This window comes from Musa acuminata, chromosome BXJ3-4, assembly GCF_036884655.1.
Source record: "Musa acuminata AAA Group cultivar baxijiao chromosome BXJ3-4, Cavendish_Baxijiao_AAA, whole genome shotgun sequence".
NCBI lineage: Eukaryota > Viridiplantae > Streptophyta > Magnoliopsida > Zingiberales > Musaceae > Musa > Musa acuminata.
This window is the reverse complement of record NC_088352.1, coordinates 27,754,963-27,768,633: the sequence shown is the minus strand read 5'-3', so window position 1 is coordinate 27,768,633 and position 13,671 is coordinate 27,754,963. Positions and strand designations below refer to the sequence as shown.

General features: G+C 36.0%; 2 protein-coding genes across 2 annotated transcripts; both read left to right on the top strand.

Moving 5' to 3' along the window:
• On the top strand, nucleotides 1–1,056 carry LOC135636905 (non-specific lipid-transfer protein 2-like). Its single transcript, XM_065149061.1, has 2 exons — nucleotides 1–441; nucleotides 850–1,056. Exons 1-2 carry the CDS (start codon nucleotides 98–100, stop codon nucleotides 857–859), a joined length of 354 nt encoding a protein of 117 aa, XP_065005133.1. The 5' UTR covers nucleotides 1–97; the 3' UTR covers nucleotides 860–1,056.
• A 356-nt stretch (nucleotides 1,057–1,412) lies between these two features.
• On the top strand, nucleotides 1,413–2,441 carry LOC135636904 (non-specific lipid-transfer protein 1-like). Its single transcript, XM_065149060.1, has 2 exons — nucleotides 1,413–2,142; nucleotides 2,326–2,441. The coding sequence occupies exons 1-2, from the start codon at nucleotides 1,793–1,795 to the stop codon at nucleotides 2,333–2,335; spliced, it is 360 nt and encodes a 119-aa protein (XP_065005132.1). The 5' UTR covers nucleotides 1,413–1,792; the 3' UTR covers nucleotides 2,336–2,441.
• The last annotated feature ends 11,230 nt before the right edge of the window (nucleotides 2,442–13,671 follow it).

The window sequence follows — 13,671 nt, the reverse complement described above, 5'->3', positions numbered from 1 at the left end:
GCCATTCCCTCTGCGCCGGCGGGATTAATAATCCATCGTTGCACGAGTACTTACGACACGGTCGTCGTCGCCGTTGCATTGCCGTCTTTGATCGCCCATGGCGCGCTCCGGAGCTCCGCTGGTGCTTGTGCTGGCCCTCCTCCTCCTCGTCACCGCACCGCATGTGACCCTAGCGATCACGTGCGGGCAGGTCACGTCCGCCCTGAGCTCATGCATCTCCTACGCCACCGGCAAGGGGCCGCTGTCCTCCGCTTGCTGCAGCGGGGTGAAGAGCCTCAACGGCGCCGCGAAGACCTCGGCGGACCGCAAGACCGCGTGCGCCTGCATCAAGTCCACCGTGTCCCGTCTCTCGGGGGCCCAAGCCGGTACTATTGCCGGCATCCCGGGCAAATGTGGCGTCAGCATCGGCTACCCCATCAGCGCCTCCACCGACTGCTCCAAGTGAGTGCATGGGATTCCACTCCCTTTATTGCTTTTCTTTTATGATGCGAAGCTGGAAAAACCAATCTGTATTATTCTTTTTAGTATTCGTATTCATTAATATCAAACTTAGGCTGAATAATGAGAGAACAAGAAAAAGAAAAAGGAAAGAAAAAAACACACACACACATTTAGGTTCAATTCACAAGGAATTATTGTCACTCTGACACCCCACAGCATCGGTATTAGTCTCTCTTAAAAAGAACAAGAAACTACTTCACACTTAAGCACGCCATCCATCCCTCTATCTATATATACCTTAAAAGAGAACCCTCTGTAAGTCACATAAAGATTTTGAAGAATCTTCTGACGTATTCTAGTTTTGCAAAGAATAGACTGCTAATTCAGCTTGTTATATTTTGTCCGCAGGGTGAACTGAGATATTCTCATGGACGGTGGTTTATGTAGTGAGCTTATGGTATATATATGTCGAATAAAGGTGGAGTACTGTGACGGGCACTCCTCGTCACCGCTCTACCCCTCTGTGCTTGTGAGCCTCCGCCGCTAGTGGGGTGCTTTTTGTAGCAGTGTTGTCATAGAAATATCTATTGAGATTACATATCGCTTATCCATCCACCCATCGTATACTGCATGCTGAATTCATACCTTCGCATGCCTCCTCAGTGTCGAGGATAACTAATTCCGAGGCAATCTCCTGGAGCTCAAACCTCGACTGATTCAACTAATTCATACGTCAAAGGTATATATATATATACGTGCGACCCGCTTGTTTGTGCGTACGGCTTCTCGTAACAACTGAGAGGATAAAAGAGGAAATCGCGAGAGACCAAATAACTGGCATTGTTATCTATTTAGAACCACAGGTCAACAATCAAAAGTAAAAGCATAGAATACGGGAATGCATCCGACTTGGTGAAGTTAGTAAATTGTTCTGCGGTCAGCAACTGAGAGGATAAAAGAAGTCAGTCAGTGTCGTACATATTTATGCCCATAAAAATTAGTGCTTGATGATCGGGGATTCCCCCCGTCCATCATTGCACGCATCGACACACTATTCCTAGTCGTCCCACGGTCAATGATTCATCACATCTGTCACTCTCCACCGGCTGCATACCATGTCGCATCCAATCGTGGACTCACTAGCAAAGCAGTGTAAACATGTGGACGTGCAAATGTCCACCTCCAACGCAATTTCCACGCAGGTGGTCTGGTCACCGAACCCCCGTTCGTGTCCACATTTATAGGGTTAAAATGACTCGGGTTTTCCTTCCTTGCTGTCTATAAATTGATATGCAACCCCCCACTCCATCTGCAGTAAGCTCACACCACGCGTCTGCATCCGGTGCTGCACATGGCTCGCTCCGCTCTGCATCCGGTGGCCTTGGTGGTGGCAACGACCGTGGTGCTACTGGCGGCCGCACCCCGTGGCGGCGAGGCTATAACCTGCTCCCAGGTGTACGGGGACCTGATATCGTGCGTGGGGTACCTGCAGGGCGGCCCCATCAAGCAGCAGTGCTGCAGTGGGATCAAGTCGTTGATAGCGGCGGCGCGGACGACGCAGGACCGCCGCACCGCGTGCGGGTGCATCAAGACGGCCGCCGCGGGGCTGTCGGGGATCGACTACGGGCGGGTCAGCCAACTGCCCGGCCAGTGCGGCATCTCCGTTTCTTACAAGATCAGCCCCAACGTGGACTGCTCCAAGTAAGTAACATACATATGTACAGACCCACCGCTCGAGTCCTTCTCTTCGTGCGCTTTGGTTTGGTTTTATGATCATATAAACAATAAAATTGCTGTAAAAATCTTTTTTTTTTCTTACAAAAGAAATCCCATTAAGATCAAAATTGTATATAATTGTTTGCTGTGGGCTTTTCTGTGTTGCAGGATAAACTGAGAGACCAAAGGTTGGAAGCCATCGGGCCTGTGTTTTTCTCGTTTATGCGCGAGAGAAGAACAACAAGGAGCGGTGCTCCTCCATCCCATCCCATCCCATCCCATCCCAACCAATAAAGACCCTTTGTTTCTTCAGTGCCGTGTGCTGGTCCTCTCGAGTCGGAGGTGTACTTATGAAGCAAGCTATTTAGGGTGTTGAACTCTGTGGTGCTTAATAATGGTGAATTATATGAACATCAATACGTGTTCTTTTCTTTAGATAAATTTATTTTCTGTTCAGGTGGTCAAAAATATCTGTGGTTGTGCGTAGGTTGCAAGTCCATACAAAATAATGCGAATCCTTGGGTCAAGTTCTCATAATTTCTTCCCACTAAATAAAGTCTCAATCTCCCATTAGAAGGTTCACTCGCCAATTATTCATAATTTCCGATGCCAAGAATTTAATTTCCACGGAGATGAAATGATATGTTGAATGATTCGATTGGATCCAATTAAAGAAACTTCGAAACAAAAAAGAAAAAGAGTAAAAATGAGAAAGAATTTAGAGGTACGTAAAACAACTATCTTGTGAATCGCAAGACAGCTGTATGTTTTGGACTTGACAAAAGGAAGTGGGCTATTGATTTGTATGTGACTCGACATTCCATGAGTGCGTCGTGCATCACCGCAACCTTTTACCTTTGTTGCTTCCGCCAGCCCTACTTAGGCTTGTCCGAACTATCATTAACTTCCCAACTTTTCTTCTTTTTTCTAGAATTATTTATTCTTTCTAAATGTCCCAATAGTTTTTTTTTAATAATAAACTTCATTTTCATGCTTTGTTTGGAATTACTATTGTGCATTTATATTTGGGTGACATAATTTAATATTTTTAAAATAAAGAGCAAATAATAATTTATCAAAATTTTTAGCAACTAAGCAGTAGAGGAACATAGGAGGAAGGAGGAAGGAAGAGGGAAGAAGAGGAAGAAGTGGAGGAAGAAGAAAGAAGAGGAGGAAAAAAGCAACGATAGCGAGGCGACGCCATCATATAGGATGGCGAAGCAATAGCAGTAGGAGTGGGGAAGTGGTGATGATGAGGTGATGGCACCTTATGCAATAGCGAAGCAATAGCTGTGGCAGGGGCGAAGTGACGACAGTGAGGCAGTGACACCGTACGTGATTGTAAAGTAGCAGAGGTGAAGCAGTAGCGACGAGGTGGTATCACCTTATGCGAGAAGACGACTCGCATTCGTAAGCCCTAATCTCTTTTTTTTATTTTTTATGTTGATTTGGACATGGGCCCCACTATTTTTTTTTAATTATTTTATTAATTTAATTGGACTGCTCGATATAGGGTGGTGTACGTACTGGTTGTTAGAATTTTAAGAGTCACACATGTATAATTAAATGTGTTAAGCCATTATTTTGATTAGCCAAAATTAAAGTGATCTAATTAAAGTAAAGTTATTTGACTAAGGGACATAATTGTTATGAAAATTAATTGTGTAGATACTATCAGTCATGTTCCTAACTTAATGACGAGATAAGTTAGGAATATGAAACTCTTGAGGTATAATTGCAGATTCATCAATTATGAATACAATCATAATTGTAGATTCATCAGTTATGACTATAAATAAGGTTATGGTCCCCGGTTGCAGTATCGAATGAAGTTTCTCTTCACCCGTCAAGGAGAAATCTAAAGTTCAAAAGGTACTCTGCAATTGGAAGACCAAATCACCGATCAATTCAGAAAATACTCTAATGGATTCATCAGGTACGCTTCCGTGTTAATATGTTTATCAATTATTGTAGGATTTCATGCATATTATAGTGGATTAAATAAGTTTTATGGAAACATTCTTAATCCATTATTTTGGATCTATAAAGTATGTTTTTGAATTAAAGATGAAGGTTTTGATTCTATAAAACAATTGTTTGATCCATATTTGATGTGTTAAAAAGAACCCCAACAAGTGGTATCAGAGTCATCCTACAATGATTGATAAACATTTAAGCTTGTTTTCTCATGAATTTTAATGATGTTTTCATCAATATTTTAAAATAATTTGGTTCTATCATCATTGGGAAAGATGATAGTTTTATATAATCATGCTATTTTGAAGTGATTTGGTTCTATTATGGTCGGAAAAGATTATGGATTTATGTAATCATGCTACAACATGCTTCACATTCAATTCAGTGCCTTTTTCTGATGTAATATCAGTTTAATTTTGGATTATCTTTTCCACTTAGTGTCTTTTCCTATTCATCAATATGCAAAATTTATTTTTGCACTACAAGGCATAAATTTCTCAAATTCTTTTTGGATTTTATCTAATTAATATGAATTTAATTAATTAGATATTGTTGTAATATTATGTTGGTTTAATAATATTGTTGCAATATTATGTTGGATTAAACATAATATTGGTTCTATAAAGTTGTTTGTTGATATAAATTGAATTATTTACATGCTTTAAATATTTTAGTCAACAAATTAAGATCAAGCCAATTTGACTAATATGGTCTAAATTCAATTAGTGATTGTTTAATATTAGATTGAGTAATTTAATATATGAAGTCGCCAAAGTGACCTCTCATATATAACATTTCTCATGAAAATATTAAATGTAGTGTGTATTTACATCCATGCAGTAATTATCCGGCCCAAAGGAATGTTAATGACCGGCAGGATTTTATACATACCTGTAATGGTAAATACGTGATAATTATAAAGTTATACATGTAAATGATAAATCAATCCAAAGATGAGTTTCTCATTTGACATGCCTTATTATCAGTATTTGATCATTACAACAAGACTACCACCAGCAATTAATATTAAAGTCCAAAGACAAGATATTAATGTTGCACTTAGTATCTTGAGATGGGTTAAATCATTATTTGAATTTACTTAAGTTTATGGCAATAAATATGAGCATAATTTCTGGTTATCTATTATTCTCTTATTTAGGTTCTTTTGCAACAATATCTGCTAACCTCAGTTCTGTACCAGTTCTAAACGGAACCAACTTTAAAGATTGGAAAGAAAACATTCTGATCGTTTTGGGTTGCATGGATCTAGACCTTGCACTAAGAGAAGACCAACCTGCTTCTCTTACAGAAAATAGTACTAATGATGATAGGAGACTATATGAGAAGTGGGACAGGTCTAATCGCATGAGTCTCGTGATCATTAAGCGCGGCATTCCAGAAGCCTTTAGGGGTGCGGTGTCCGAAGGGATTACCAAGGCCAAAGATTTTCTTACCGAAATAGAAAAGCGTTTTCTTAAAAATGATAAGGCAGAAACAAGCACTCTACTTCAAATATTGTTTACCATGAGATACAACGACAAAGGAAATATAAGGGAATACATCATGGAAATGTCTAATCTTGCTTCTAAGCTTAAAGCATTAAAGCTTAACCTATCAGAGGACTTACTTGTCCATTTGGTTCTGATATCTCTCCCTGCACAATTCAATCAGTTTAAGGTCAGTTATAATTGCCAAAGGAACAAATGGTCTCTTAATGAGCTCATTTCATATTGTGTGCAGGAAGAAGAAAGATTAAAGTAAGAGAAGATTGAAAGTGCAAACTTGGTCAACACCTCTAAGGATAAGGGCAAGAAAAGAAAATATAAACTTGGAAAGAATGAAGCTGATAAGGGTCCAGTACAGAAGAAACAAAATAAGGATGATACTTGTTTTTTTTGCAAAAAATCTGGGCATTTGAAGAAGGACTGTGCCAAATATCACGCTTGGCGTGATAAAAAAGGTACGTTCCTTGCTTTGGTTTGTTCCGAAGCCAATTTAACTTCAATAGTTAGAAACACTTGGTGGTTAGACTCCGGCACAACTACTAACATTAGTGTTTCAAAGTAGGGTTACCTGAGCTACCGAAGGCCCAATAATGCTAAGAGATGCATTTATGTGGGGGACGAAAAATCGGTAGATGTGGAAGCTATAGGCACATTTAGATTGTTATTGTGCACTGGACATTATTTGAATTTGAAAGATACTTTTGTTATACTGTCGTTTAGACGAAACCTAATTTATGTTTCTTATTTGAACAAATTTGGTTATTCTTGTTCATTTGGAAACAATCAGTTTACTTTGTCTTTAAATTCAAATGTGATTAGAACTAGTTCACTTATGACTTATGACAATCTATATTTGCTTGATACTATAGCTTCCTATCATGAATCTATGAATGTGGAATTGCGAGGTACCAAACATGATTGTGAAAGAAAGAGTTCAAAGTAAATAAATTTCTATAGAACACTTAGGAACAAACTTTATGTTGACAGATCTTCTCACAAAAGATGTACCACTCAAGGTTTTTTCATGAGCATACTGCTCATATGGGTATATCCGAATTTGAGGAAACTTCAGTTTAGTGGGAGTCTATCATATGTTTGTTGTATGTTCTATGCCAGATTCTGTATTTGTACAGACATTTTTTTATCAGAAATAAAGCTTCAATTTATTATACTTTGTACATTATGGCTATTAAAGTTATTAATGATCTCATAAAGATAAAGTTGGACCAGTTGAAAATTAACATGTATAGATCACATTCATGTAATTTCATACTACATATTTCATAATTGATCTATGTCATTTTGTTATGTTAATATTAGTGATCATTGATGGGTTTAGCTATGATTGATATAGCGAAGACCGCTTTGGTCCTATATTAATATGGTCAATGGACGAGATTGTTTTGTATGTCCTGTTTAATAATGGCAATAGTTTTGAGCTCATAAAGAATATCACATTTATAAGGATACATATGACTCAGTGGGAGATTGTTAGAATTTTAAGAGTCACACATGTATAATTAAATGTGTTAAGCCATTATTTTGATTAGCCAAAATTAAAATGATCTAATTAAAGTAAAGTTATTTGGCTAAGGGACATAATTGTTATGAAAATTAATTGTGTAGATACTATCAGTCATGTTCCTAACTTAATGACGAGATAAGTTAGGAATATGAAACTCTTGAGGCATAATTGCAGATTCATCAATTATGAATACAATCATAATTGTAGATTCATCAGTTATGACTATAAATAAGATTATGGTCCCCGGTTGCAGTATCGAATGAAGTTTCTCTTCACCCATCAAGGAGAAATCTTAAGTTCAAAAGGTACTCTGCAATTGGAAGACCAAATCACAGATCAATTCAGAAAATACTCTAATTGATGAATCTGGTACGCTTCCATGTTAATATGTTTATCAATTGTTGTAGGATTTCATGCATATTATAGTGGATTAAATAAGTTTTATGGAAACATTCTTAATCCATTATTTTGGATCTATAAAGTATGTTTTTGAATCAAAGATGAAGGTTTTGATTCTATAAAACAATTGTTTGATCCATATTTGATATGTTAAAAAAAACCCCAACATTGGTTCCCTATCATATTAGTATGTACCACCTATATTTGGTGGTATACCGTGGCACGACAAACCCTGGTGTGTAATGACTTACCTATTAGGTTGAGAGTTGTATGAAGTTTATGTTATTAAATAAAGAAATGGGAAGGGTGATGAGGTCTGCCAAAGATGTTTGAAGCCGTGTAACTTGTGCTATTTTCATTGTTTTATGTTGATTTAAAAGACAGGATACTTTTTAGTTTTTTCCCCTTCGTACATCTCCTCTTCATTGCTCTAAACCTTGTTTCTTTATCCTGCTATGCTTTCTCATTAGTGTGTCTTAATATAATGCTCTTTTCTAAGTTCTTTTGCCTTCACCGGTATTAGTAGTCGAGGCACACCTTAATACAACATCATTGAGAAAATGGTTCCCTTTCGATTTTCTCCCTTGGTTTTTTACGATGTATACTCTTTGATTGAGGTTATATTGCATGGTATCATATGGAAAATTAAGTTCCTAATGGTATAGTACTATGTATTATTGCACAGTCTTATTTGAGGGCCGCTTTAAATCTACTCTTTCGGTGATTTAAAAAGACACTCGAGTGCTCGCCTAGACACTCGGGCAAGGCGAGGCGAGGCCCGAGCGCCTCGCTAAACTTCCAGGCAGTGCACTTCAAAGAGGCACCGCCTAGGCGCTAGGCACTTCGGACGAGTGCCTATGTTAAACCAGACGACCGAACCAGGACGAGCGCCTAGGTCTGGTTCAGCCTCCGGTGGTTAGTTGGTTCAATGGAACCAACTAAAATCGATATAAGCTGTCGTTGATTGACCAATTGTGCAGTACCCCGATGCGTCTAAGGAGCATCTCGAATGATATGGAGCATCACCGAACAAAGCCAAGGCTCACCTCGGGATGACTCTAATGTAACCGTTATTATTAAATATCTTATTTAATAATAATATAACCGTTCTTATTAAGATTCATAATTCATTATCATGAATTTCTTTATTCATTATGGTTTAAAGGATTTCAGTTTTTTATTCATTATACATGAAACCATTATTATTAAATTAAATATTTAATATCATTAAAGTTCTTTATTATGGTCCAAACGTTACAAATTTGAATTAATTCTTGAACGTTATGATTTGGTGATAATAAATATTTTTGATGGGAGAACATATATATATATATGAGGATTTTGGTCCCCGGGCTCAATCATCTATTTGAAGCAAAAAGACTTTCCTACACCATCTAAAGCGAGAGTTCTGAGCCGAGAAGTGCCAAAGTTAAACCTCTGTAGAAATTCTTGACAACAATGGCTGGAGGTACGCTATTTTATTTCCATATCAATTTTTATTGTGTTTCTATTATAATGATTTAGAAACACAAGTTGGTTTCAGTGATTTCTTACATTTGGTATCAGAGCCTTTTGACCTTAGCCTTGATAAAATAGTTTTTATTTTTATGTCATGAAAATGATTTGATTTTGGTTTCTTCTTGAAAACTTCTTGATATATTTTATTGAAAATCATGAGGAAATATCATTTTCAACATTTTAGTTGGTAAAATGCTTATATTAGGTATGCATATTTAGTTATATAAAATTATGCTTGAGCAAATTTTTTATGTTTAAAATGTCTAGTGATCCATATAATCTTAATTAATTAAGAATTAGCTACAGCATTCTTAATTAATTAAAATTATATATAAAGTTAAAATAAGGATCATATAAGTAATTAGACATTATATTATGATCGATTATATTTCATATAATAATTGTTATCCCATAGGATCTTTTATTATATTTAATATAATTAATTAGGATAAAATATCAAATTATTTTCATAATTTACCCATAGGGATTATGAATTAGAATATAATTTAATAGTTTTATCATAAATACCATATGAATATATTTGAATTAAGAATTTAGCCCACAGGAATTTTTTATGTTTTGAGATTCATATTTTTTGGTATATTTCACATTGGTAAAACATGTAATTTAGACTATTAAGCTTCAAATTTTGATATAAGCATGTTTGATTTTATGTAATTTCTCAAACTATTAATTTCTCTGATATTCAATATGATATTTCCGAACTTAGTAGTGATAACTATAAGATATGGAAGGAGAGAGTTCTCCTCCATTTAGGGTGGATGAATATCGATTATGCTATAAGAAAAGACGAACCACCTATAGTCACTGCTACTAGCACTCCAATTGAGATCATGTTATATGAGCGATGGGAGCGATCCAATCGGCTCAGCATGATGTTTATCAAAACTAAGATGATTGCTGGCATACGTGGTTCTATTGACCAACATGAAAATGTCCGAGACTTGCTAAAAGCTATCGATGAACAATTCATCACTTCGAATAAGGCACTAGCAAATACCCTAATAATGAAATTCTCATCCCTTAGACTCACCAACATAAAGGGTGTATGTGAGTACATAATGCAAATGTGAGATATTGCGGCTCAACTTAAGAAACTTGAGGTTAATATGTCATAATCTTTCTTGGTGCACTATATTCTGAACACCCTTCCACCTCAATATTGCCCTTTTAAAATTTTATACAATACACATAAGGACAAATGGTCAATTAATGAATTAATGACCATATGTGTTCAATAAGAAGAAAGGCTAGTGATAGAATTGGGTGAGAGTGCATTGGTAGTAACCACTCGCGGGAAGAATAAAACTGACAAATATCAAGCCAATCAAAAAGCTCATCAGTAGGGAAAAGGTAAAATACCACACCAAGCTGATATTAAAAAAGAAGCAAGGTATTTCTTTTGTAAAAGAAAGGGACACATGAAGAAGGAATGCATGAAATTTCAACAATGGCTTAAGAAGAAAGGTAAACCAACATCATATGTGTGTTATGAATTTAATATGGTCAATGTTAATATTAACACCTAGTGGATTGACTCTGGATCAACAATCCATATTGCAAACTCTTTGTAGGGTATGCAAAACCTAAGGAAGCCAGTGGGAAGTGAGCAAAACATCTTATCAGGAAATAAGATAGGCTCACATGTGGAGGCAATTGGAACATGCATTTTAACTTTAAGTAGTGGTTTTGTTTTAAAATTAGAAAGAACCTTTTATGTACCGAGTTTTTCATGAAACTTAATTTCTCTTTCCAAACTCGTACCATTTGGGTATTCCTTTAATTTTAAAGACATCATTTCGTTTATTACATAAATCTGATTGTGTTGGGAATGATATTTTGTTTGATGGTTTTTACTGTATTTTATTACAAAATGATAATACTCAAAGTTCAATGCATGTTCACGCTAGCATTAATAGGTATAATATTAATGAGGATTCCTCTATATTATGGCATTGAAGATTAGGACACATCTCAGAATTAAGAGATTAGTCAAAGATGGGGTACTTAGTACTCTTGATTTTACTAATTTTAAGACTTGTGTGGACTGTATTAAGGGAAAGCAGATCAATAAGTCTAAAAAGGGTGCTAATAGGAGTTTAGACTTATTAGAAATAATTCATACTAATATATGTTGTCCAAACATGGACATACATGGTCAGAAATACTTCATCTCCTTTTATAGATGATTACTCACGATATATATATATATATATATATATATATATATATATATATATATATATTTGCTTCATAATAAAAATGATGCATCGGACGCATTCAAAGTCTTTAAGACTGAAGTTGAGAACCAATGTGGTAAGCAAATTAAAATTATGAGATCAGATAGGGGCGGAGAATATTATGGTAGATATACTGAAAATGGATAAGCACTTAGTCCTTTTGCTAAGTTTCTTCAAGAACATGGGATTGTTGCCCAATACACTATGCATAGTTCTACAGACCAGAATGATGTTGCAGAAAGAAGAAACCGAACATTATTAGACATGGTGCGGAGTATGCTTAGCAACTCCAATCCTCCTAAGTTATTGTGGACTGAAGCACTAAAGACAGCTGTGTATATATTAAACCGAGTTCCAACCAAAGCTATCCAAAAGACACCATTTGAATTATGGAAAGGTTAGAAACTGAGTTTGCGACATATACGCATTTGGGGATGTCCGTCTGAAGTCAGGATATATAATCCACAAGAGAAGAAATTGGACTCTAAGGACTATTAGTGGGTATTTCATTGGATATACCGAAAAGTCCAAATGGTACAGATTCTATTGTCCATCTCACACAACTAGGATTGTGGAATCAAGAAACGCTAAATTTCTTGAGGATGATGTGACTAGTGGGAGCGATCATTTCAGGAACATAGTTTCCGCACATTATCATACATAATCTTAACCTTCTACATCAAATGATAGATTGGTTATAGTTCATAGCACTCCTTAAGTATAAACTAGTGCTGAACAACTAATCATTGAAATTCTACAAGTTTTTGATAGTATTCTAATAGATCAATCAGTTCAGGAATTACAACAAGCTCTTAAACAACTAGATAAACCATAAGTTCCTCAAGGAACCATTGGTACAACATTAAGAAGATCTACTAGAAATAAAAGATCAACAATTCCTAGTGATTATGTTATATATCTACAAGAATCTGATTATAATATTGAAGTAAAAAATGATCCTAAAACATTTTCACAGGCCATGAGTTGTAAAGAGTCAAATTTGTGGCATTATGCCATAAAAGAAAAGATGAATTCCATGATGAGTAATGGAGTATGGGATCTTGTAGAGTTGCCTAATAAAGCAAAGGCTATTGGTTGCAAATGGGCCTTTAAAATTAAGAAAGATTCATTAGGCAACATTGAGAGTTACAAGGCAAGACTTGTTGCAAAGGGATTTACTCAAAAAGAGGGAATCGATTATACGGAGACGTTTTCTCCTATATCTAAGAAAGATTCTCTACGTATTATTTTGGCATTAGTTTCTCATTTTGACCTTAAATTACAGCAAATGTATGTGAAAACGACATTTCTTAATAGAGATATAAAGGAAGAAGTTTATATGAAACAACCTGAAGGTTTCTCCTCTAGTGTTGGTGAACACTTGGTTTGCAAGCTTAACAAGTCTATATATAGCTTAAAATAAGCCTCTCGCCAATGGTATTTTAAATTTCATGAAGCGATTTCTTCATTCGGATTTGTTGAAAATCCCATGGATCAATGCATATACCAGAAGGTTAGTGAGAGTAAAATATATTTCCTTGTTTTATACGTAGATGATATTTTGCTTGCAACCAACCATAAGGGTTTGTTGCATGAGGTGAAATAATTCCTTTCTAAAAATTTTGACATGAAGGGTATGGGTGAAGCATCTTATGTCATTGGCATTAAGATCCATAGAGATAGACATCGAGGCATTTTAGGTCTATCACAAGAAACCTATATCGATAAACTTTTAGAAAGATTTCGGATAAAGGATTATTCACCAAGTGTTGCTCTCATTGTGAAAGGTGAAAGGTTCAATTTGAACCAATGACCAAAGAACAACTTTAAAAGGGAATCAATGAAAAACATCCTATATGCTTCTATCGTAGGAAGCCTTATGTATGCTCAGGTCTGTACTAGACCTGATATTGCATTTATTGTGAGGATGCTAGGTCGATATCAGAGTAATCCAAGTATGGACCATTAGAGAGCTGTAAAGAAAGTGATGAGGTATCTACAAGGAACCAAAGATTACATGCTTATGTATAGACATATAGACAATCTGGATGTGACTGGTTACTCATATTCAGACTTCGCCAGTTGTGTTGATTCTCGTAAATCAACATCATGATATATTTTTATAATGGCCGGTGGAGCTATTTCTTGGAGAAGCACTAAGTAGACCTAACTGCTACTTCTACCATGAAAGCTTAGTTTGTCTCCTATTTTGAGGCTACTTCACATGATGTATGGCTTAAGAGTTTCATTTTTGGGCTTAGAATCATGGATTCTATTTCTAAGCCATTAAGAATTTTACAATTCAGCTGTTGTCTTTATGACTAAAAAC